The sequence below is a fragment of the Tachypleus tridentatus genome, chromosome 1 (genome assembly GCF_004210375.1).
Source record: "Tachypleus tridentatus isolate NWPU-2018 chromosome 1, ASM421037v1, whole genome shotgun sequence".
Classification (NCBI taxonomy): Eukaryota; Metazoa; Arthropoda; class Merostomata; order Xiphosura; family Limulidae; genus Tachypleus; species Tachypleus tridentatus.
In genome coordinates this window covers 10520103-10546901 of record NC_134825.1, presented here as the reverse complement: position 1 = coordinate 10546901, position 26799 = coordinate 10520103, and the positions used below count along the sequence as shown (strand labels likewise).

The window sequence follows — 26799 nt, the reverse complement described above, 5'->3', positions numbered from 1 at the left end:
AACGTTTATCTAATGAACTTGTAATCAGTCACATTAGATGTTGTGGTATTATTATAATAACGTTTATCTAATGAACTTGTAATCAGTCACATTACACGTTGTGGTATTCTTATAATAATGTTTATCTAATGAACTGGTAATCTGTCAGATTACACGTTGTGGTATTCTTATAATAACGTTTATCTAATGATCTGGTAATCAGTCACGTTACACGTTGTGGTATTCTTATAATAACGTTTATCTAATAAACTGGTAATCAGTCACATTAGACGTTGTGGTATTCTTATAATAAAGTTTATCTAATAAACTGGTAATCAGTCACTTTAGACGTTGTGGTATTCTTATAATAAAGTTTATCTAATGAACTTGTAATCAGTCACATTAGACGTTGTGGTATTATTATAATAAAGTTTATCTAATGAACTTGTAATCAGTCACATTACACGTTGTGGTGTTCTTATAATAACGTTTATCTAATGAACTTGTAATCAGTCACATTACACGTTGTGGTATTCTTATAATAACGTTTATCTAATAAACTGGGAATCAGTCACATTAGACGTTGTGGTATTATTATAATAACGTTTATCTAATGAACTGGTAATCAGTCACATTACACGTTGTGGTATTCTTATAATAATGTTTATCTAATAAACTGGTAATCAGTCACATTAGACGTTGTGGTATTATTATAATAACGCTTATCTTATGAACTTGTAATCAGTCACATTAGACGTTGTGGTATTATTATAATAACGCTTACCTAATGAACTGGTAATCAGTCACATTAGAAGTTGTGTTATTATTTTAATAACGTTTATCTAATGAACTTGTAATCAGTCACATTAGATGTTGTGGTATTATTATAATAACGTTTATCTAATGAACTTGTAATCAGTCACATTACACGTTGTGGTATTCTTATAATAATGTTTATCTTATGAGCTTGTAATCAGTCACATTACACGTTGTGGTATTCTTATAATAACGTTTATCTTATGAACTTGTAATCAGTCACATTAGATGTTGTGGTATTATTATAATAACGTTTATCTAATGAACTTGTAATCAGTCACGTTAGTTGTTGTGGTATTCTTATAATAACGTTTATCTTATGAACTTGTAATCAGTCACATTACACGTTGTGGTATTATTATAATAACGTTTATCTAATGAACTGTAATCAGTCACATTAGACGTTCTGGTATTATTATAATAACGCTTATCTTATGAACTTGTAATCAGTCACATTAGACGTTGTGGTATTATTATAATAACGCTTATCTAATAAACTGGTAATCAGTCACATTAGAAGTTGTGTTATTATTTTAATAACGTTTATCTTATGAACTTGTAATCAGTCTCATTAGACGTTGTGGTATTATTATAATAACGTTTATCTAATGAACTGGTAATCAGTCAGATTAGACGTTATGGTATTCTTATAATAACCTTTATCTAATAAACTTGTAATCAGTCACATTAGACGTTGTGGTATTATTATAATAACGTTTATCTAATGAACTTCTAATCAGTCAGATTACACGTTGTGGTATTCTTATAATAACGTTTATCTAATGAACTGGTAATCAGTCACATCAGACGTTGTGGTATTATTATAATAACGTTTATCTAATGAACTTGTAATCAGTCACATTAGACATTGTGGTATTCTTATAATAACGTTTATCTTATGAACTTGTAATCAGTCACATTACACGTTGTGGTATTATTATAATAACGTTTATCTAATCAACTGGTAATCAGTCACATTAGACGTTCTGGTATTATTATAATAACGCTTATCTTATGAACTTGTAATCACTCACATTAGACGTTGTGGTATTATTATAATAACGTTTATCTTATGAACTTGTAATGAGTCTCATTAGACGTTGTGGTATTATTATAATAACGTTTATCTAATGAACTGGTAATCAGTCAGATTATACCTTGTGGTATTCTTATAATAACGTTTATCTAATGAACTGGTAATCAGTCAGATTATACCTTGTGGTATTCTTATAATAACGTTTATCTAATGAACTGGTAATCAGTCAGATTAGACGTTATGGTATTCTTATAATAACGTTTATCTGATGAACTGGTAATCAGTTAGATTAGACCTTGTGGTATTATTATAATAATGTTTATTTAATGAACTTGTGTTTTAAAGTAAACCGTGTTATATATTTTCTAATTTACAAACTATTAAATGATTTTTCGTCTCTAGCGATTCATACACGTAAGATAACACAAGAAATTCAAAGATTTAACAGTCAGTGTGTGTGTGAGTACAGAATTAATCAACCGAATATGACTGTGAACTTCATGAAGACAAAGAAAGATGTAGAGTAGTCCTTTCAGACTTTCGTTACTTATCCCATAACCTCTTCGTTACTTATCCCATAACCTCATCACTACTTATCCCATAACCTCATCACTAATTATCCCATAACCTCATCACTAATTATCCCATAACCTCATCACTACTTATCCCATAACCTCTTCACTGCTTATTCCATAACCTCTTCACTGCTTATCCCATAACCTTTTCCCTGCTTATCCCATAACCTCTTCACTACTTATCCCATAACCTCTTCACTGCTTATCCCATAACCTTTTCCCTGCTTATCCCATAACCTCTTCCCTGCTTATCCCATAATCTCTTCACTGCTTATCCCATAACCTTTTCCCTGCTTATCCCATAACCTCTTCCCTGCTTATCCCATAATCTCTTCACTGCTTATCCCATAACCTCTTCGTTACTTATCCCATAACCTCATCACTACTTATCCCATAACCTCTTCACTGCTTATCCCATTCTGAAATATCGATTTTATAGTTTAATAGGCCACTGTAACTGCTATTCGTGCAAAGCGATAATATAATGCTAGTAAAATATATTATGGATTTTTTTCTCTAATATTTCTGTAAAGTTATATAACGGTTTCTTACACTAACTGGCCCTAATTTTAAACAGAAAGAGCAAGGGAAGAACTATTAGTCCACAATTCCTTTGTTTAACTTTTGGAATATTATAAACCAGTAGCTGTTCATCGTATAATAAATTCATGACTCCAAAGTGTAGATGGCGATTTTTTGCACTCTTGAGACGAAAATCGTGGACCCTAACAATAACATTTTGGCACGTCAACTTCTAAGCTGCACCCTATCTTGTTCAGGAAAAACAAATTGCTTATGGTTTTACTGTATGTTATTAGCGACAGAATATTTTGATAGTGTGTTCTTTTAAAATAAAGAATTATATCTATAATTATTAATTTTTGGCATCATTTGTTTTCATTATAGGATCCAACCAATCTTAACTCAAATAGTAAGAACATTCCTGTTCTATTGTACTTCCACGGGGCGAATTTCAATATGGAGGAAAAGATGAAGTTGGTCCCAAGTTTCTTTTGGACAAACAAATGGTACTAGTGGTCGTTAATTACAGGTTGGGAATTTTAGGTAAGTACCAGTGGCTTGTGCATGTTACTATGTTTTGTCCCTTGAAATGTTTGGTTGTTGTTAAGCCAGCTAACACTTTGATTTTGTTTTTAACTAACAGTATATTTTTGCTCAAGTTCTATATTTGACATTCATAGCAGTTTTATGTCATTAGTAATTATCATTACTTTAAGCTCTGAGTTCATGTTTGAATTCCTATTTTAAAGAACTATTTGGTGTATTATAAAGTGTTTTTTACATTTCTATATGTGATTTGAACATTCTACAAAGAGTCAAAAAATACTAGCAGTAATTATTTTGTTTGGAAGTAGAAGAAACTGTTTATAAACAATGACTTTCAGTATAAAGTTTTAAATAATACGTCACCATAAATTGGCAAAGATCGTATCCAACTTTAGTGGAATGTTTCATACAATATTAAATGGTTTCCTCTCCTATATTGACTGGATTTCTTTACTTTACTGTTTCATACAATATTAAATGGATTCCTCTCCTATATTGACTGGATTTCTTTACTTTACTGTTTCATACAATATTAAATGGATTCCTCTCCTATATTGACTGGATTTCTTTACTTTACTGTTTCATACAATATTAAATGGGTTCCTCTCCTATATTGACTGAATTTATTTACTTTACTGTTTTATACAATATTAAATGGATTCCTCTCTTATACTGGCTGGATTTATTTTTTATTCTGATGCGATTATCTTCTTATTTTTCCTCCTACGTGGATAACATCTTTTTCTAACATTATAAGAATCATAACTGAAAATAAAATAATTTTCTCTCTGTTCTGTTTAAAGGAATTAATATAAAATTTCTTACGTTTACATTTTTTCCAAGTTTAAAGACTCAATCCCACGTTCTAAAGGTATTAAATAATGCTCTCCTTTCTAAATTTAGGATCTCTCCTTCTTTACTACACGGCCCCCAGTAGGCCAACGGTAAGTTTACGTACCTGCAGTAACAAGATTTGGGATTCGATTCCTTGTGGTGGACCTACCACTGCTAGACTATTGAATAGCTTTGCACTTCGAAAATAACAAAACATAAAACTAACAGAACAATGAACTGGCACGTGGCTCAGAATCTATGTGTTCCAAGTTTAAACCCTTTCACTAAACATACTCGCCTTTTCAGTTATAATATGACTGTCAAACCAAGTATCCTTTGGTAAAAGAACTAACGGTCGGTGTTGTTGACTGTCTGTCTTTCCTCTAGTCTATCGCATCAAAATTACAGACGGCTAGAACAGACAGCCTTCAAGTAGCATTTCGTGAAATTAAATAGGAAACTTTCCTGCACGTGAGAAGACTATTTTTGAAATTATTATATTTTCGTTGTCATAGATACTGATAACAAGATCACAGTATATTGTCATATTTTTCATTTACCAACAGTGCAGTGACAGACATTGTTAATTGGTTACTCAACAGTGACGTATACAATACATTGTATGGTAGATATCACGTGATTTATACAAGTTCATGAAATGTCTATTTCAAATCTACGTAACACAGCTCTCGATTATTAACTAAATAACCCAATCAAAATGCGGCCATGTTTAGATAGCTCTCGATTATTAACTAAATAACCCAATCAAAATGCGGCCATCTTTAGATAGCTCTCGATTATTAACTAAATAACCCAATCAAAATGCGGCCATCTTTAGATAGCTCTCGATCATTAACTAAATAACCCAATCAAAATGCGGCCATCTTTAGATAGCTCTCGATCATTAACTAAATAACCCAATCAAAATGCGGCCATGTTTAGATACATTTCATTCGTAATATTCCTGCATCAATTCCCTACATCTTTGATAGCTGAGTTTAGCAGTAGGTTGTTTATTTGAAGCGAACCTTTTATTTTTTAACATCAAAACAAACATGTTATATAAGGTACATCCTACCTTGTTCTGTTCACAAAATGTGAAATGTTGGTCATTCTTCAGGTTTTCTCAGTACCGACGACGACGAAGCTCCTGGAAATAATGGACTTAAAGATCAATTTCTAGCCTTAAAATGGGTGAAAGAAAATGTCGCGAAGTTCGGAGGAGACCCTCACAAGGTCACCATCTATGGTCATGATGCTGGAGCAGCCTCGGTCTCGTTTCACATGGTCTCAGGATTAACAAAAGGTGGGAACGTTTATCTGGAAACCAGAAACAAAAATACATTATTTGAAATGTATTCAGTTTTTTAGTTTAAGATATAATACGTATCAATGGTATGTTAGAGACATTGGATACCCCACGAACAGTTTGTGCCGTTTATATAATAAAATGTTATATACTAATATCACTAAACTGTTCGGCCTGTGTCGTAATTATTTGTAGAATGTTAGACATTCAAGAAGAAACGATATTAATTAACACGTAATTAAAATTAATAATAACTAACAACGAAATTAACTTTGAAAATTATCAATTTTCCTATTACGTGGTCAAGTAATTAGAGTACCTGGATTGTGAATTTAATGACACATGGTTGGTGTCTCGTTGACACAAAAATTAGCTCTCCACTTTGGAATCAAAAGAGGGGTATAAGAGTGACAGTCCAATCCAAATTTTTGAGACCAGAGTAGTTCTAGAGTAGAGTAGTTGGCGAGGACTGTTGACTAGTTTCCTTCTCTTTCGTCTATCTGGCCAAGTGGTTAAGACACTCGACTCGTAATCTGAGGACCACGGGTTCGAATCCCCGTCACACCAAACATACTAGCCCTTTCAGCAGTATTAACGTTATAATGTGATGGTCAATCCCACTATTCGTTGGTAAAAGAGTAGTCCAAGAGTTGGCGGTGGGTGGTGATGACTACCTGCCTTCTCTCTAGTCTTACACTGCAAATTAGAGACGGCCAGCACAGATAGCCCTAGTGTAGCTTTGCACGAAATTCAAACCAAACCAAATTCTAGTCTATTAGCATTAGATCAGTTATCCTTTTCGTGAAAATCCGAAACATCCTTCGTACTACGTGAAATGTTACAATAGTAAATACAATGTAATACACATATACAATATACACATTAACACAATGCACACAGTGAGGTGTTTGTGATTTATATTCTATTTATTTTATGCACTATTGATCACAACTTAAGTAATCGCCTTCAAGCATTCTATTATTACTTCAAAATAATAGATTTAAATAAACTATGTATATACATATGAATGTATCTGACAAATAATTACACTTCTCAAATTGTATAGTACTGTAATAATGATGTGTAGACATAGCTGAATAATTACAGTGAAGTCGTTGTTCAATCATATTAGATCATCATGAGAATGACATATTTTATTTATTGCTTGTTCAAGTTTTCTCACTTCTCATTTCGATTTGATCGAAAACGTCAACTTGTTAATTAATTTTATTCATTAATTATTATTAATGTTTAGTGTTTATTAATTTTATAAAATTAGTTAGAAATCAAATATTTGTAGAAGTAGAGATAATAAATATAACGTTCCTCACTTGTTCAGGATTACATGTTAGCATAATTAATTCATAAGTATAATATTTCTTACTTCTTTAGGATTACGTATTAGCATAATTCATTCATAAGTATAATAGTTTTTACTTGTTCAGGATTACATATTAGCATAATTCATTCATAAGTATAATATTTCTTACTTCTTTAGGATTACGTATTAGCATAATTCATTCATAAGTATAATATTTCTTACTTCTTTAGGATTAAGTATTAGCATAATTCATTCATAAGTATAATATTTTTTACTTGTTTAGGATTACATATTAGCATAATTCATTCATAAGTATAATATTTCTTACTTCTTTACGATTAAATATTAGTGAGCCTGATATGGCCAGGTGTGTTAAGTCGTTCGACTCGTAATCTGAGGGTCGCGGGTTCGAATCTCTGTTGCACCAAACGCGCTCGCCCTTTCCGCCGTGGGGGCGTTATAATGGTACGGTCAATCCCACTATTCGTTGTTAAAAGAGTAGCCCAAGAGTTGACGGTGGGTGATAATAACTAGCTTCCTTTCTTCTAGTCTTACACTGTTGAATTAGGGACGGCTAGCGCAGATAGTCCTCGTGTAACTTTGCGCGAAATTCAATAACAAACAAACATATATTAGTGTAATTACTTCACCGTTCTGTACAGTATTTTTTCTTTATCCTTAATTTTGTTTCAATAGGCTATTTTCACCGAGCTATAACATCGAGTGGATCAGGGTTCGCACCTTGGGCATTGATTAACGGTTCTCGAGAGTATGCAGTGAAGATAGCTCGTTATTTTCAATGTCCAGTGAATAATAATCGACTCATGGTGGATTGTTTACAGGACAAGACAGCTGAGCAGCTGGTAACAAGTCAACTTCAGATCCAGAATGTAAGGAAAGTTTATTTTTCATACATAATTGGTAATAAATTCTAATTATAAGTGAAGCTAACAACATACCTCACAAATAACATGTAACTACAAAATTAATAAGTCCATGTGTAAAAGAACGTGTATCTAAACTAAAATGTAAAAATATTAGAATAAATTGAATTATCAGGTTCGATACCCTCGTTATTAACAATGTTTTTGTAACATTTCGTAGGATTTAGATAATTTAGGCTAGTCTACATGTGGCGGGTAGAGTACAGATGGTTCATTGTTTAGTTTGCACTTAACAACGACCGAAACAGGTTTGTTCTGTTGTTGTGTATCAGGTTCACAGTTGGATTCTATAAAAAGTTAAAATATAAAAAAAAACCAGAGCGAAATGAAAGTTTCCAGAGAATGGGTTAAAACCATAATGGTTATGGTATTTTATCTAAATTATGGAAACACTGGTCGATTATTGTTTATTTATTTATTTGTTCGTTTGTACATTATGCATTTTACTTTAAAAAAAAACTGTTGACATTTAAGATTATCTATCAATCTGAAAAATGAACAAACTTTCTTTGTGGGATTGAGAGATATCACTTTTCAACAGGTAACTTTCCTCCCAACCATTGAAACGAACGCTGACCAGGCTTTCCTCATACATCATCCAAAGCAAGCTTACGAACAGGACCGCGTTCACCAAGTTCCTCTTATATCTAGCGTTACGGGGAACGAAGGTTCACTGAAATATTACAGTAAGCATTTCGTATTATATTATTGTTTTTAGAAGCAGCTTACAAATGTTTGAAAATAATACTTATAAGTCAGTGTTTAGAAACAAACTATTCAAATTACGTTAATATTTTTAGAAATACTTTAAACATCGTTAAAATCACAAATCGTAAGTATTATTATACAGGGTGTTCGGAAAGTCACTGTGCAGTTTTGTAATTATATTTTATTCAGTCTATTTCAAGTCAGCAACTGATAGCGGTGTTTAGAAACAAAATAAGAAGGATCCAGACCTGTGTTGATGTCAACGGGGGTCACTTTCAACATTGTTTATAATTGTCATTCATATTTACCTCCTGTATTCTATATTGAAACATGTCTGTTAATAAATATATAAATGCACAGTGACTTTCAGAACACCCTGTAGAAATGAACTATTCAGATTAGATTGTTATTTTTAGAAGTAGTTTAAAAATGGTTGAAAAAAACGTAGTAATAAGTCCGATATTAGCTCTGAATTATAAATGGGCAAATATTGTTACCAAAAGTACTTTAAAAATTGGCAAAAAGAAAATGTGTGAGTTTGAAGGGACGTCACGTGACGAATACAACAACTATATCACATGTATACACTATTATTTTGCTCCTCAGGTTGCATTAGTTATTACAAACTAACTTGGATGAAAATGTATCTCAGAACGACTGGTATGGGTATAAACACTTTTATTGATAAACAGAAAACAACCTATCGACATTTCGATGTCATTTTTGTAAACCTGAAGATGACCTAGGAAGGTCGAAACGTTGTTCTCTGCTTATCAATAAAAGTATTAATACCATATCAGTCGTTCTAAGATACATTTTTACTTTAAGTGGGTTTCTAGTCATCAGGAAACTAACTTGGATAAACTGTGGTATGCAGGTATATCACATCTTCTATCATATATAAATTGTTGTTGTTGTTTTTCGCACTTTCATGGCGGCATCACATAATCCATTATCTTATAAATTATATAAATTCTTCATTAACGTAAAGTTATTTTCGGATATGAAATTAAATTTTTTATGTACCCCCCTTCGTGAATTTAACAAATCCCCACATGAACTTTATTAAGAATCCATCCACACGTTGCGAAGTATTTCCATGAACAAACAACAGACAGTATTGTTATATTTGTATAGATAAGTATTTCCATGAGCGTACAAGAGACAGTATTGTTATATTTATATAGATATGTAGTCACATGAACGTACAAAATACAGTATTGTTATATTTATATTGATAAGTAGTTACATCAACGGACAACATACAGTATTGTTATATTTATATAAATAAGTACTTACATGAACGTACAACATACAGTATTGTTATATTTATATTGATAAGTAGTTACATGAACAGTACAATATTGTTATATTTATATAGATAAGTGGTTACATGAACAAACAACAGACAGTATTGTTATATTTATATAGATAAGTAGTTATGAACATACAACAGACAGTATTGTTATATTTATATAAATAAGTAGTTACATGAACATACAACAAACAGTATTGTTATATTTATATAGATAAGTGGTTACATGAACAAACAACAAACAGTATTGTTATATTTATATAGATAAGTGGTTACATGAACAAACAACAGACAGTATTGTTATATTTATATAGATAAGTATTTCCATGAACGTACAACAGACAGTATTGTTATATTTATATAGATAAGTAGTTACGTGAACATACAACAGACAGTATTGTTATATTTATATAAATAAGTAGTTACATGAACATACAACAGACAGTATTGTTATATTTATATAGATAAGTGGTTACATGAACAAACAACAAACAGTATTGTTATATTTATATAGATAAGTGGTTACATGAACAAACAACAGACAGTATTGTTATATTTATATAGATAAGTATTTCCATGAACGTACAACAGACAGTATTGTTATATTTATATAGATATGTAGTCACATGAACGTACAAAATACAGTATTGTTATATTTATTTTGATAAGTAGTTACATCAACGGACAACACACAGTATTGTTATATTTATATAAATAAGTACTTACATCAACGTACAACATAGAGTATTGTTATATTTATATTGATAAGTAGTTACATGAACGTACAACATACAATATTGTTATATTTATATAAATAAGTAGTTACATGAACGTACAACACACAGTATTGTTATATTTATATAGATAAGTAGTTACGTGAACGTACAACATACAGTATTGTTATATTTATATAGATAAGTAGTTACTTGTACATACAACAGACAGTGTTGTTATATTTATATAGATAAGTAGTTACATGAACATACGACAGACAGTATTGTTATATTTATATAGATAAGTAGTTACGTGAACGTACAACAGACAGTATTGTTATATTTATACAGATAAGTAGTTATATGAACGTACAACAGACAGTATTGTTATATTTATATAGATAAGTAGTTACTTGTACATACAACAGACAGTGGTGTTATATTTATATAGATAAGTAGTTACATGAACATACGACAGACAGTATTGTTATATTTATATAGATAAGTAGTTACGTGAACGTACAACAGACAGTATTGTTATATTTATACAGATAAGTAGTTACATGAACAAACAACAGACAGTATTGTTATATTTATATAAATAAGTAGTTACTTGAACGTACAACAGACAGTATTGTTATATTTATATAGATAAGTAGTTACGTGAACGTACAACAGAGACTATTGTTATATTTATATAGATAAGTAGTTACATAAACATACAACATACAGTATTGTTATATTTATATAGATAAGTAGTTACATAAACAAACAACAGACAGTATTGTTATACTTATATAAATAATTAGTTACTTGAACGTACAACAGACAGTATTGTTATATTTATATAGATAAGTAGTTACGTGAACGTACAACAGAGACTATTGTTATATTTATATAGATAAGTAGTTACATAAACATACAACATACAGCATTGTTATATTTATATAGATAAGTAGTTACATAAACATACAACAGACAGTATTGTTATATTTATATAGATAAGTAGTTACGTGAACATACAACATACAGTATTGTTATATTTATATAGATAAGTAGTTACTTGTACATACAACAGACAGTGTTGTTATATTTATATAGATAAGTAGTTACGTGAACGTACAACATACAGTATTGTTATATTTATATAGATAAGTAGTTACATGAACAAACAACATACAGTATTGTTATATTTATATGGATAAGTAGTTACGTGAACGTACAACAGACAGTATTGTTATATTTATATAGATAACTAGTTACGTGAACGTACAACAGACAGTATTGTTATATTTATATAGATAAGTAGTTACGTGAACGTACAACATACAGTATTGTTATATTTATATAGATAAATAGTTACATGAAGAAACAACATACATTATTGTTATATTTATATTGATAAGTAGCTACATGGACATACAACATACAGTATTGTTATATTTATATTGATAAGTAGTTACGTGAACGTACAACAGACAGTATTGTTATATTTATATAGATAAGTAGTTACGTGAACGTACAACAGACAGTATTGTTATATTTATATAGATAAGTAGTTACATGAACATACAACAGACAGTATTGTTATATTTATATAGATAAGTAGTTACATGAACAAACAACATACAGTATTGTTATATTTATATCGATAAGTAGTTACGTGAACGTACAACAGACAATATTGTTATATTTATATAGATAAGTAGTTACATGAACATACAACATACAGTATTGTTATATTTATATAGATAAGTAGTTACATGAACATACAACATACAGTATTGTTATATTTATATAGATAAGTAGTTACATGAACATACAACATACAGTATTGTTATATTTATATAGATAAGTAGTTACGTGAACATACAACATACAGTATTGTTATATTTATATAGATAAGTAGTTACGTGAACATACAACATACAGTATTGTTATATTTATATAGATAAGTAGTTACATGAACATACAACAGACAGTATTGTTATATTTATATAGATAAGTAGTTACGTGAACATACAACAGACAGTATTGTTATATTTATATAGATAAGTAGTTACATGAGCGTACAACAGACAGTATTGTTATATTTATATAGATAAGTAGTTACATGAACAACTCGTTATTCTTTAACAAGATAACATCTCTTTCTTTAGGTATATGTCAATGTCTTAAACTTGGCTTGCTCTAGATAGAAGTGTAATATCCTTTCCTGACCAAAGAATGAAGTCATCTAAATCTGCTAGATGACCGACGTTGTCAGAAAACAGTCACGGTGTGACCCTGTCTTCTGAACAAAGAAAGAAAACTATTGTTTAAAATCACTATTCTCTCCAAGTTTTACAGTTGTCAACGTTTCTGTGCTGTAATAAACAAAGATTTTGACCTTTTATTTAAACTGTCTAGTTTCTCTTAAGCCCATATAAGCTCCAACAAATCAGTTGAATATACTCCCTCAGGAAGTGGAATCAAATCTTTGCTCCGAACCTGCTATTATTAAGTGTATTTCTATCAGAAAAACGTTTCGGTAAACAGTTTGATATTTCTAACATAATGTGACCTGGAGCTCCACTTTATTTCCTCTTTTCATTCAGGTCTCTTGGAAGATCTTCAGAAACAAAATTCTTCAAACAATGTCCTAGAGTATCTATTGAAACCTTACTTTAAATACGACGATGACATAGCTACAGTGGTTTCAGCTGCAAAGTTCTATTATCTGAGTGATACCAACTTTAATGACTGGACTGCTTCTTCTCCTAAGCTTATTGAGGTAAGTGAAACCATTAGGCAGCGCAATTATAACATTGTTATCTATAAAATAGAGCCTTTGATGTTTGTTGCATCATGATCATGTTGTAGAACGTGTCTTTCTCCGAGTCAACGCAGTCATTCAGGTTTCAATTAATTGTTATTTTATTAAGATACTTTTTAAAATTAGAAAATGTTAACTGGCGTGTAAAATAGGTGAATATATGGTTAAAAGTGTTAGTGTTTCAGATCCTAAAGCTCTGTGTAATATATTGATTAGTGTGCTCGTACTGTCAATTAGAGAGATTGTAGTTCGCATACCACAGCCGCATAAACACGTTCCGCGTTTTAAAAACGTGGGTGTTCTAAAAGAGTAACGGTCAAATCCTAGTGGTCAGTCAGGTAAGAGTAGCCCAAGAATTATCGATGTGGGAGAAAGTTGTTGATTACCTGCTTCCTCTAGTGTTTTAGTTCGGAATTAGGGGCAGCTAGACACAAATAACCTTTGTTTAACTTGCTCAAAAATCCCAGAAACAACAACGACAAACAATCTACAGATATATAGTAGATACCTCAATTTAATTTGTTTGTTAGTTAAAGGAAACAACAAACAATCTACAGATATATAGTAGATACCTCAATTTTATTTGTGTTTGTGAGTTTAAGGAAACAACAACAACAAACAATCTACAGATATATAGAAGATACCTCAATTTAATTTGTTTGTTAGTTAAAGGAAACAACAAACAATCTACAGATATATAGTAGATACCTCAATTTTATGTTTGTTAGTTAAAGGAAACAACAACAACAAACAATCTACAGATATATAGTAGATACCTCAATTTAATTTGTTTGTGAGTTTAAGAAAACAACAACAACAAACAATCTACAGATATATAGTAGATACCTCAATTTAATTTGTTTGTTAGTTAAAGAAAACAACAACAACAAACAATCTACAGATATATAGTAGATACCTCAATTTAATTTGTTTGTTAGTTAAAGGAAACAACAAACAATCTACAGATATATAGTAGATACCTCAATTTCATTTGTGTTTGTGAGTTTAAGGAAATAACAACAACAAACAATCTACAGATATATAGCAGATACCTCAATTTAATTTGTTTGTTAGTTAAAGGAAACAACAACAACAAACAATCTACAGATATATAGTAGATACCTCAATTTTATTTGTTTGTGAGTTTAAGGAAACAACAACAACAAACAATCTACAGATATATAGTAGATACCTCAATTTAATTTGTTTGTTAGTTAAAGGAAACAACAACAACAAACAATCTACAGATATATAGAAGATACCTCAATTTAATATGTGTTTGTGAGTTAAAGAAAACAACAAACAATCTAGAGATATATATAGAAAATGTGTCAAGTTAACTTTTGTTTGTGGGTTAAAAGACTTTCATAAAATTTTGTTTTTTACAATGTATTTTTAACAGATCATATAAGCTATGGATTTGATCAAAGATTGTTTTAAATAATATAGTGAAGAATTCAACTTCTACTTACGTTATCCAGTAGTTGTGATGCTTAAAAGATTATTGATTATGATTTTTAGATTCATCCTAAATTCCGCATGGTTCTAGAATATATTAATATATTTCGGATTTGTAACTTAAAAAAATCATCTTGACAAACTTTGACAAACTTTTTTTAGTTATTCAGTAAAAATTAGGATAAATTAAGTAAAACCTTGTATAACATATAAGTTAAATTCAGTAAAGACTTATAAAACAGATTGGTTACATTCAGTAATAACTTATAAAACAGATTGGTTACATTCAGTAATAACTTGTATCACACAGCTTGTGTCTGACTTCATGTACAAAGCACCAAACGACTTATCTGTTAATCTGCATGCAAAAGCTGGTAATCCAACCTGGATGTATGTTTTCAATTACTTCGGCCAGAGGTCGCTCAGATCGATTGTCAGTGAAAGTGGAGAAACAAAAACGGATTACGGTGAGTTCGATAGTGGCGACAAATGATTATTTTTAGTGCTATAGTAACAAGAGAAAATGACTGTAAGTTTTATAGTAACAAAAGAGTTTGGTATTAATAATAGAAGATTATGGTGAGTTAGGTAGTGAAAATAGAGGACTATGGTGAGTTCGGTAGTAATAATAGAGGACTATGGTGAGTTCGGTAGTAATAATAGAGGATTATGGTGAGTTAGGTTATAATAATAAACGACTATGGTGAGTTAGTTAGTAATAATAGAGGACTATGGTGAGTTAGGTAGTAATAATAGAGGATTATGGTGAGTTAGGAGTTGATAATTAAGGGTTATAAAGAGTTTGTTCGTACTAATAGAGGATTATGGTGAGTTAGTTAGTAATAATAGAGGACTATGGTTTTGGGTAGTAATAATAGAGGGCTATGGTGAGTTAGTTAGTAATAATAGAGGACTATGGTTAGTTAGGTAGTAATAATAGAGGACTATGGTGAGTTAGGTAGTGATAATAAAGGGTTATAGTGAGTTAGTTGGTAGTAATGGAAGACTATGGTAATAATAGAGGACTATGGTGAGTTAGGCAGTAATTATAGAGGGCTGTGGTGAGTTTGTGGTAATAAAAGTTGGTGGTGAGTAGGTAATAATAATAAAGCATTATAGTGAGTTAGCAATAATAGAGGACTATAGTGAGTTAGGTAGTAATAATAGGGAACTGTTGTGAGTTAGGTAGTGATAATATAGGACTATGGTGAGTTCGGTAGTGATAATAAAGGTAGGTGTTCAGTAGGTAATAATAATAAAGCGTTCCTCTATATTTTTCTCTTGCACTTTTCCTGTTTCAGATAACTTTGTTGTGTATATAAAAACCAGCCTGTTAGATGAATTAAAGACCTTAGTTTAGATGGATTAACATATCAGTTCGTATTTTATTTTTATTTGAGTTTTTCGTGTTGTTTAATGTTACAGTAACTTATTTTGGTCTAGCGTAGTGGAAACAGAACACCTTCTTTTATCAGGTTAAGCAGAAGAAAGAAATTAAAATATGACTTAAGTGACGATACTCGTCACACCGTCTTTCTAAACAATGTTGAAGTATTATGGATTTAAGTGACGATACTCGTCACACTGTCTTTCTAAACAATGTTGAAGTATTATGGACTTAAGTGACGAACTCGTCACACTGTCTTTCTAAACAATGTTGAAGTATTATGGACTTAAGTGACGATACTCGTCACACCGTCTTTCTAAACAATGTTGAAGTATTATGGACTTAAGTGACGATACTCGTCACACCGTCTTTCTAAACAATGTTGAAGTATTATGGACTTAAGTGACGAACTCGTCACACTGTCTTTCTAAACAATGTTGAAGTATTATGGACTTAAGTGACGATACTCGTCACACCGTCTTTCTAAACAATGTTGAAGTATTATGGACTTAAGTGACGAACTCGTCACACTGTCTTTCTAAACAATGTTGAAGTATTATGGACTTAAGTGACGATACTCGTCACACCGTCTTTCTAAACAATGTTGAAGTATTATGGACTTAAGTGACGAACTCGTCACACTGTCTTTCTAAACAATGTTGAAGTATTATGGACTTAAGTGACGAACTCGTCACACTGTCTTTCTAAACAATGTTGAAGTATTATGGACTTAAGTGACGAACTCGTCACACTGTCTTTCTAAACAATGTTGAAGTATTATGGACTTAAGTGACGATACTCGTCACACCGTCTTTCTAAACAATGTTGAAGTATTATGGACTTAAGTGACGAACTCGTCACACTGTCTTTCTAAACAATGTTGAAGTATTATAGACTTAAGTGACGATACTTGTCACACCGTCTTTCTAAACAATGTTGAAGTATTATGGACTTAAGTGACGAACTCGTCACACTGTCTTTCTAAACAATGTTGAAGTATTATGGACTTAAGTGACGATACTCGTCACACCGTCTTTCTAAACAATGTTGAAGTATTATGGACTTAAGTGACGATACTCGTCACACCGTCTTTCTAAACAATGTTGAAGTATTATGGACTTAAGTGACGATACTCGTCACACCGTCTTTCTAAACAATGTTGAAGTATTATGGACTTAAGTGACGATACTCGTCACACTGTCTTTCTAAACAATGTTGAAATATTATGCAAGTAAGTAATTTTATGCAATATGTACAAACAACAAAAATCACATGTTCGACTTTATCCCATATTATTTAATTGTGTCACCTTTATTCCTCTAGGTGTAACCCATTATGACGACCTGTTTTATGTCTTTAACACATCATACGATAGCAGCTTTCCCAAATATCCAACAATTGTGAACTCTGATAAAAATACGCTTCGAGTATTAATCAACTGTATATACAGTTTCATGGAAAGTGGGTAAGTTTGTAACAAAAGTTTATAGCACTTTGCATATAATGAATAGATTTAATAATCATGCGCTGAAACACGATATGTTTGAACTTACAACACACAGTGTTTTAGACGCTATATCACAATAAAAGTGGTGATTATTTTATCATATCTCTCTTTATGGGATCCAGATACGTTTCCGTTAAATATTCAGTGTTTTAATCGCATACTCTTCAGTTGCATGATACGTCTCTACAAACCTCAGTGTCGTATGGAACGTTTGTCGCTGAAAACTTGTTCTGCCTTTCTTATTTGAAATTGTAATCGAGAGATTACTGGCAATAAAGAATGATATGATATAAATAATTCACATTCCTATTTTGTCGAAGTACCGCACAGTTTCGCCGTCACTGGACATGACAGACATAATGTTGTTGACCTATGACGTATTACACTTTGCTTTCACTCATGGATTTTTTGCTTTAAATACATATATTCAACAGGTTTTAACTGTGTGACGCAAAATGATTTTTTTACTCTTTGCAAATATAACATAAACTTTACTTTACTTGCTTTTCTGTTCACGGTATTGTTTTTTGTACTCAAAATGATATTCAGCGTAATTCTTATGTGTTATACACATTTGTGTGTGTTAATATCCACTAATTACACACACACACGTATATATAGGGAAATCACGAGGCAGTATCCAGCTGGAGAATGGAAACAGTTTACTGTGGGTAACCAAGCTTTCTTCAACTTTAGCAACTCCTATCCATTGTACACTACCCAGAATGGCTACCGCCAGAGGGCGGTACGTTTCTGGAACGTGCTAGTCCCCGAACTTTTGGAAATTGAAGACTCGAGACCAACGCCATCTACTTTGTCTCCAGAAGAACTTGCTAATATAAACTCAGAGTATAAACAGGTTGCAACGGTTCTAGCTGTGTTTGTTGCTGTGGTGGTTCTGATGTGTCTGGGAATCCTAGGTTTTATGTGTAACAACCGTAAGAATATTAAATACGTGCCGGCCTCTTCAACTACCAGTCCTCAGAAACTTAGTAACAAAAACAGTAGCGTGGTTTAACTATTTATAAATAAATATTTGTTTTTCAACGTATTTAAGACAATAAATGTTGCTACCTCAGGAGAGGAAAAGTCACAATAGGGTAGAGTAAGCATGAACAACTATGACTTCGTAAATGTTACTTGTTCAGCCTTGATTATTGTTCATAATGTACAATAGAACATTTATTTCTAGGTCAACTCAGAATTAGTGCTGTAAAATCCAAGTTCATTTCCATCATCTTTTGAATGATTTTCATTTGTTGAATCTAAATGTTTATCGAAATAATTTAGAACGTAAACACAGCTTTTAATATTATCAGTTAACACAAGTGTTGTTACCCTTCTTTTAATATTAAACAACACTGTTGTCCTCTCGAATACTAAACGATAGTAACTCTTATTTTGTGACACTAAACAATAGTAACTCTTCTTTTCTAAGACTAAACAATATTAACTCTTTTTTTGTAAACAATATTTCTTATTTTCAAACACTAAACAGTAGTAACTCTTCTTTTTTAAGACTAAACAATATTAACTCTTCTTTTCTAAGACTAAACAATATTAACTCTTCTTTTCTAAGACTAAACAATATTAACTCTTCTTTTGTAGCACTAAACAATAGTAACTCTTCTTTTCTAAGACTAAACAATATTAACTCTTCTTTTGTAGCACTAAACAATATTAACTCTTATTTTCAAACACTAAACAGTAGTAACTCTTCTTTTTTAAGACTAAACAATATTAACTCTTCTTTTCTAAGACTAAACAATATTAACTCTTCTTTTCTAAGACTAAACAATATTAACTCTTCTTTTGTAGCACTAAACAATAGTAACTCTTCTTTTCTAAGACTAAACAATATTAACTCTTCTTTTGTAGCACTAAACAATATTAACTCTTATTTTCAAACACTAAACAGTAGTAACTCTTTTTTTTAAGACTAAACAATATTAACTCTTCTTTTCTAAGACTAAACAATATTAACTCTTCTTTTCTAAGACTAAACAATATTAACTCTTCTTTTCTAAGACTAAACAATATTAACTCTTCTTTTGTAGCACTAAACAATAGTAACTCTTCTTTTCTAAGACTAAACAATATTAACTCTTCTTTTGTAGCACTAAACAATATTAACTCTTATTTTCAAACACTAAACAATAGTAACTCTTATTTTCAAACACTAAACAGTAGTAACTCTTCTTTTCTAAGACTAAACAATATTAACTCTTCTTTTCAAACACTAAACAATAATAATTCTCCTTTTCTAAAACTAAACAATACTAAATTTTTCTTTCTAACACTAAACAATATTAACTCATCTCTTCTAAACAATGTTAACTCATCTTTTCGAAAAATAAACAATAATATTTCTCTTCGAACACTAAACAATTGTACTTTTAAGTGAATATATATATATATATACACACACACACATATATATTACGGTTAAAAGAGGGCACATTGCTGTGTAACTTTATGTTAAGTGACAGTTGAATATTTTGTGTTAGCGGTTTTCATATTTTTTATGGTTTTAAGTGTGATTTACTATACTCTTAAACGTCAGTTTCTGTAAATATTTCAGGTTATTATTTACGATTTCAAACCTGTTTCTCTTAATTGCTTATTGTCAAACTTGTATGAAACACATAAATGGTCAAAATGTTTCTATATATATCTCTATTTCAGTTAGACTCTAAAAATTGTGATTAAAATAACTGTAGTAAACTTGACAGTTCTCCATTGAATTAAAACAAATGAGACGTTAAGAAAACGTTTATCTTCTTTAGTTTATTACTTGTTATAATACCGAATAGGTTTAAAAGAGGTTTAGTCAAATTTAAAAGATCTCGTGTTTGTGTTGGTGAAGCAGAATAGATGAATAGCTGTGCTGTTTGTGCTACGAAAGTTAAATCTGACATATTGATGGTTCGATACACAGCTCAATTTTATACATGGTGCTGCCTCGAAACGATTTTTATGTTTGAAAATTTATAATTTATTCTTAGAATATGTTGTAATAACCGTATGGAAAAACATCATATTATTCTCAATCGAGTACATTATTAAAAACTGGGTGAAAAAAGGTAAAATATGTGTGCGCCGAAACAGATTAAAAACAGCAACTACTGATGACTGCAAAGAGCAATCAATTTTTCATAAAACAACAAATAAAATATTCACTTTCTCAACAAGTTGCTTAAGAGATATATTGAAAAAAACATTCCACGATTTTCTTAAGAAACGACAATCAACTATTTATTAAGGATCCTTTCAAACCACAAAGAACCAATACGTAACCACATAAACAACAGAAAGGTTTCACATATTATCTCCAGTGCTTTACTGAAGTAACTACATAAATAACAGAAAGGTTGCAGGTATTAGCTCCAGTGTTTTAGTGAAGTAACTACATAAACAACAGAAAGGTTGCAGGTATTAGCTCTAGTGTTTTAGTGAAGTAACTACATAAACAACAGAAAGGTTGCAGGTATTAGCTCCAGTGTTTTAGTGAAGTAACTACATAAACAACGGAAAGGTTGCAGGTGTTAGCTCTAGTTTTATAAAAAGCTACTGATGTATAAATTTTGAAACTCATGGATTTTGATTTCTTTGATGGCCATGAAATCAAAACATTTATTATGTGGATATTGATATATAATAAAACCTTCAATTTGTTTATGGAATGGAAACATACATAGATTGTGATATGTCGTCAATTTGATAGGTAGGATTGCTTAGGAACGATACCACACAAACAGAGGGAAAATGTCTGTAAAAGATAAACGTGGTAAAGGTATTAAATAAGGTATTAAAGGTAAATGTATTGAATAAGTATTTTAAGAATTTGGGAACTTACCTTTCTTGTTAACTCAGTATTGCATAAGGTTGTTCACAGAGAATGAAAATATCATAGCAGGGATTGTAGATGACGTACCACATTAAGATACAACCGTGATCACAACTAGAGTTATACACTATGATGTTCGTTCACTCTCTGAATACCAATTTAATGGAATTAGTCATTAGTGTCATGAATTAATCTGTTGAACGAATTATAGACAGAAGTTGATATTAAAGAAATGGTCATTTGTTTAGCAGAACGTGGATTGCTTAAAGCTCTGATTTTTGACAAATAAATTTTACTTAGTGTGATAGGGGGTAATTTTTTATTTGTTGACAGGTATTGTTTAGTAAAAAGGGAAGGTCTACAGAGAGACTGTCCTTTAAAATAAAAAAAGAGTACAACGTTATCCTCGTGCGGTGGATGAGGACTGCCTTACTCTGAGCCAATGTCCTCTTCACAGTCAGACCTTCTTCAGCTAGTGCTGACAAGATGAGATGAAGAAATACTGAATACAACTTTACCAGAAGTTTCCAAAGGTACAGATGAATTGATGTTGAAGTGACAAATTACTGAAGGAAACGACAGAAATGTGTAGAAGCAGCTTCACAGATGTTTATAGCAGAACATGGATAGGACGACCACCAGATGAATGATAGGACAAACACTAGATGAAGGATGAGACGGCCGTCAAACGCCAGATCGATGGTTGAATAACCACCAAATGAATGACAGGATAAACACTAAAATAATGACAGGACAACAACTAGTTTTAAGATAGGACAAGCACTAGATGAATGATAGGGCAGCCACCAAACATCAGATGAATAATAGGACAACCACCAGATGAACGTACAAATGCACTGGTTACACCATTATTGCCATAAGGTGTTATTGTTTATATTATGCAGAACATGCTACAAAGCAGTATCTTAAATTATTGATATTATATTTTATTAACTAATACATTATTAACATATTATGAAAAAACTGATAAGCCAATGCACTCACCTTACTTGTGGAACACGACATACTCAGAACATTACTTCTTCATCAATATTTGACCTTAAGATTTCATCTTAACTAATGAGCTTGACTAGTTTTTTGAATGCAAGATAAACTAAGGTTTCTTTCACTAATAATTTATAACAGAAAAACATTTTAGAGATAAGTGTTAACGTTTTAAAGACATAACTTTTTAATTAACGTGGTTAAGAAGTTACGTGATACCGATGGACGTAAAATAGGTTGTTTTAAAATTTCGCTCAAAGCTACACGAAGGCTATCTGTGCTAGCCGTCCCTAATTTAGCAGTATAAGACTAGAGGGAAGGCCGCTAGTCATCACCACCCACCGCCAACTCTTGGGCTACTCTTTTACCAACGAATAGTGGGATTTACCGTCTCATTATAATGCCCTCACGGCTGAAAGGGCGAGCATGTTTGGCGCGACGGGGATAAGAACCAACAACCCTCAGATACATAAAATGGATCACTTCTAAAATTTCCGAACAAGCACGTGTTCTGCTACTTGGTTGAGTTGTTTCTTAACTAACACGATTGTTCCTGTGTGTTTTAAAATAAATAAGCTGACCTTAGTTTGTGTGTGAGTAGCTATCGAACCCACAATGATTTATACTATTGATGCGAACAGGAGCATAGGTTAGTTAAGACAAGATGTTATTCCCAGCCACGAATCTTTGTCAGTCACCAGAGAGTTTCACTTTATCTTCGGATATGTGGTACGAAAATATATAACTGATGACTTCACAATACGTTTACAAGTAAAGCCAGGAAGTTATAATAATTGTTTTGTTGTGAACTAATGATTTATTTCTAAACGGGAAGAAAAAATGACGCGTAATAGATTTTTAAATTATATCCTTAACATTTTTTATTTCTTTGCTTGAGCGATACGTTATTTTTTAGTATTTCATGACAATTGTAAAATAATATTGGGTTTCATAGCACCCAAACTATCATTTACAACTCTCTGTGTTAAGCCTTTATATCTATAAAGATTTTATCTTGCGAACGTGCATTAAGCTTTCATTGTGAAAGAAAGTTAACTGTACCTAAAAGAAAGGTCGTAGAACTTGATTCAATGCTTGTCTACCTTATATTGACACAGTATTTTTGACAGCGATCTGTCATTCAGGTACTATAATTTATTTTGAAAATCGTCTTGCACGTGCGTCCAGGATATTTTTAAATGTGTATCCCTAACTGAAACTGATGAGTGTACCTCAGGACGGCTGTTATGGGTATTAACACTTTTACTAATAAAGCAAAGAACAACGTTTCTACCTTCTTAGGTCATTTTCAGAGAGTTTCTCGTCATCATGAAGCTGGCGAGCTTGTTTTACTCTATTAAAGAGACACGTGAGTTGCTTTAATCGCATGAAGCACACATATTATAAACAAAACATTTATCTCTGCCTGTTACGTTTAAAAGCAAAACAGTAAATGCTTCATAATTAACATTCGCTATAGCCAAGTTTATAACTCAGCCAATTAATAACTCAGAATCAAGTTGTTTTAAGACGTTGTAGTTTGTTGAATATTCGCAAATCTTGTCTGATTCCATGTGTAGTTTCATAAATTAACGTGAAACTATCCAATTCTTAAGTGAAATATGTTTCTTATCTCCATTATACTATTGTATCATATGCTGCAAAGAACATGTGCAGGGATATGGGACGATTTTGATTGTATTTACATGCCAAAAAATAGAGTGGCACCAATATTATCTAACTGGATATGTATTCTTTTTTTAACTGAGCTCTGATTGGATATGTATTCTTTTTTTAACTGAGCTCTGATTGAATATGTACTCTTTTTTTAACTGAGTTCTGATTGGATATGTACTCTTTTTTTAACTGAGTTCTGATTGGATATTACTCTTTTTAACTGAGTTCTGATTGGATATGTACTCTTTTTTTAACTGAGCTCTGATTGGATATGTACTCTTTTTTTAACTGAGCTCTGATTGGATATGTACTCTTTTTTTAACTGAGTTCTGATTGGATATTACTCTTTTTAACTGAGTTCTGATTGGATATGTACTCTTTTTTTAACTGAGCTCTGATTGGATATGTACTCTTTTTTTAACTGAGCTCTGATTGGATATGTACTCTTTTTTTAACTGAGTTCTGATTGGATATGTACTCTTTTTTTAACTGAGCTCTGATTGGATATGTACTCTTTTTTTAACTGAGCTCTGATTGGATATGTACTCTTTTTTAACTGAGTTCTGATTGGATATGTACTCTTTTTTTAACTGAGCTCTGATTGGATATGTACTCTTTTTTTTAACTGAGCTCTGATTGGATATGTACTCTTTTTTTAACTGAGTTCTGATTGGATATGTACTCTTTTTTTAACTGAGATCTGATTGGATATGTACTCTTTTTTTTAACTGAGTTCTGATTGGATATGTACTCTTTTTTAACTGAGTTCTGATTGGATATTACTCTTTTTAACTGAGTTCTGATTGGATATGTACTCTTTTTTTAACTGAGCTCTGATTGGATATGTTCTCTTTTTTAACTGAGCTCTGATTGGATATGTACTCTTTTTTAACTGAGTTCTGATTGGATATTACTCTTTTTAACTGAGTTCTGATTGGATATGTACTCTTTTTTTAACTGAGCTCTGATTGGATATGTACTCTTTTTTTAACTGAGCTCTGATTGGATATGTACTCTTTTTTTAACTGAGCTCTGATTGGATATGTACTCTTTTTTTAACTGAGTTCTGATTGGATATTACTCTTTTTAACTGAGTTCTGATTGGATATGTACTCTTTTTTTAACTGAGCTCTGATTGGATATGTACTCTTTTTTTAACTGAGCTCTGATTGGATATGTACTCTTTTTTTAACTGAGTTCTGATTGGATATGTACTCTTTTTTTAACTGAGCTCTGATTGGATATGTACTCTTTTTTTAACTGAGCTCTGATTGGATATGTACTCTTTTTTTAACTGAGTTCTGATTGGATATGTACTCTTTTTTTAACTGAGCTCTGATTGGATATGTACTCTTTTTTAACTGAGCTCTGATTGGATATGTACTCTTTTTTTAACTGAGCTCTGATTGGATATGTACTCTTTTTTTAACTGAGCTCTGATTGGATATGTACTCTTTTTTTAACTGAGTTCTGATTGGATATGTACTCTTTTTTAACTGAGTTCTGATTGGATATTACTCTTTTTAACTGAGTTCTGATTGGATATGTACTCTTTTTTTAACTGAGCTCTGATTGGATATGTACTCTTTTTTTAACTGAGCTCTGATTGGATATGTACTCTTTTTTAACTGAGTTCTGATTGGATATTACTCTTTTTAACTGAGTTCTGATTGGATATGTACTCTTTTTTTAACTGAGCTCTGATTGGATATGTACTCTTTTTTGAGTTCTGATTGGAACTGAGCTCTGATTGGATATGTACTCTTTTTTTAACTGAGTTCTGATTGATTGGATATGTACTCTTTTTTTAACTGAGTTCTGATTGGATATTACTCTTTTAACTGAGTTCTGATTGGATATGTCTTTTTTACTGAGTTCTGATTGGATATGTACTCTTTTTTTAACTGAGCTCTGATTGGATATGTACTCTTTTTTTAACTGAGTTCTGATTGGATATGTACTCTTTTTTTAACTGAGCTCTGATTGGATATGTACTCTTTTTTAACTGCGTTCTGATTGGATATTCCTCTTTTTAACTGAGCTCTTTTTATAACATTACAATTATTTCTTTATGCATACGTCGAGGCTAGTAGGTACTTTAAGTGAATTATGCTTGAAGTAAGTCATTGCTCAGTGTTACACTTATCTATTATTTACAGTCAACCTATAAAAAGATCAAAGACGACACCGTAGCTTTCTTTGGTTAGTTTGTTGTTTGAAGGGTAAGTTAACAACGTGATGTTTGCCCTTCAGTAGCTTTCACCTCGCTATTAAATTATGTACCTTTAATAACTCTGAAAGTTATAACTGCATACTTTTCAGTATTCTATATCTTACCTAAGATTACGTCTGGTGTAATTTGGATGCTAAGGACGTTTTCTTTCTTCCTCTTGAACATAACTGACGCTCACACCGGTTGGGAGCATTTCTTGTTTTACCCTACAAGAGATATCTCGCGCTCCCTACACGAGACTGATTCGTATCT

At 31.4% G+C, this 26799-nt stretch overlaps 1 protein-coding gene and 1 long non-coding RNA gene across 2 annotated transcripts in view; one reads left to right on the top strand and one right to left on the bottom strand.

Annotated features, from left to right (window-relative positions):
- LOC143240248 (venom carboxylesterase-6-like) overlaps window positions 1–19243 on the top strand; it is a 22867-nt gene extending 3624 nt beyond the window's left edge. The window contains exons 2-9 of the mRNA XM_076482433.1: window positions 3313–3471; window positions 5429–5614; window positions 7635–7828; window positions 8424–8568; window positions 13216–13391; window positions 15202–15358; window positions 17602–17743; window positions 18407–19243. Coding sequence (XP_076338548.1) covers window positions 3432–3471; window positions 5429–5614; window positions 7635–7828; window positions 8424–8568; window positions 13216–13391; window positions 15202–15358; window positions 17602–17743; window positions 18407–18803 — 1437 coding nt within the window. The 5' untranslated portion in view covers window positions 3313–3431 and the 3' untranslated portion in view covers window positions 18804–19243. The remainder of the gene's footprint in view (window positions 1–3312; window positions 3472–5428; window positions 5615–7634; window positions 7829–8423; window positions 8569–13215; window positions 13392–15201; window positions 15359–17601; window positions 17744–18406) is intronic.
- LOC143240298 (uncharacterized) lies at window positions 8436–26799 on the bottom strand. The gene is made up of 3 exons (XR_013021712.1): window positions 26652–26799; window positions 23932–23991; window positions 8436–8555 (listed from the first exon to the last, which is right to left on the bottom strand). It is a non-coding gene; the product is annotated as an uncharacterized LOC143240298 (long non-coding RNA).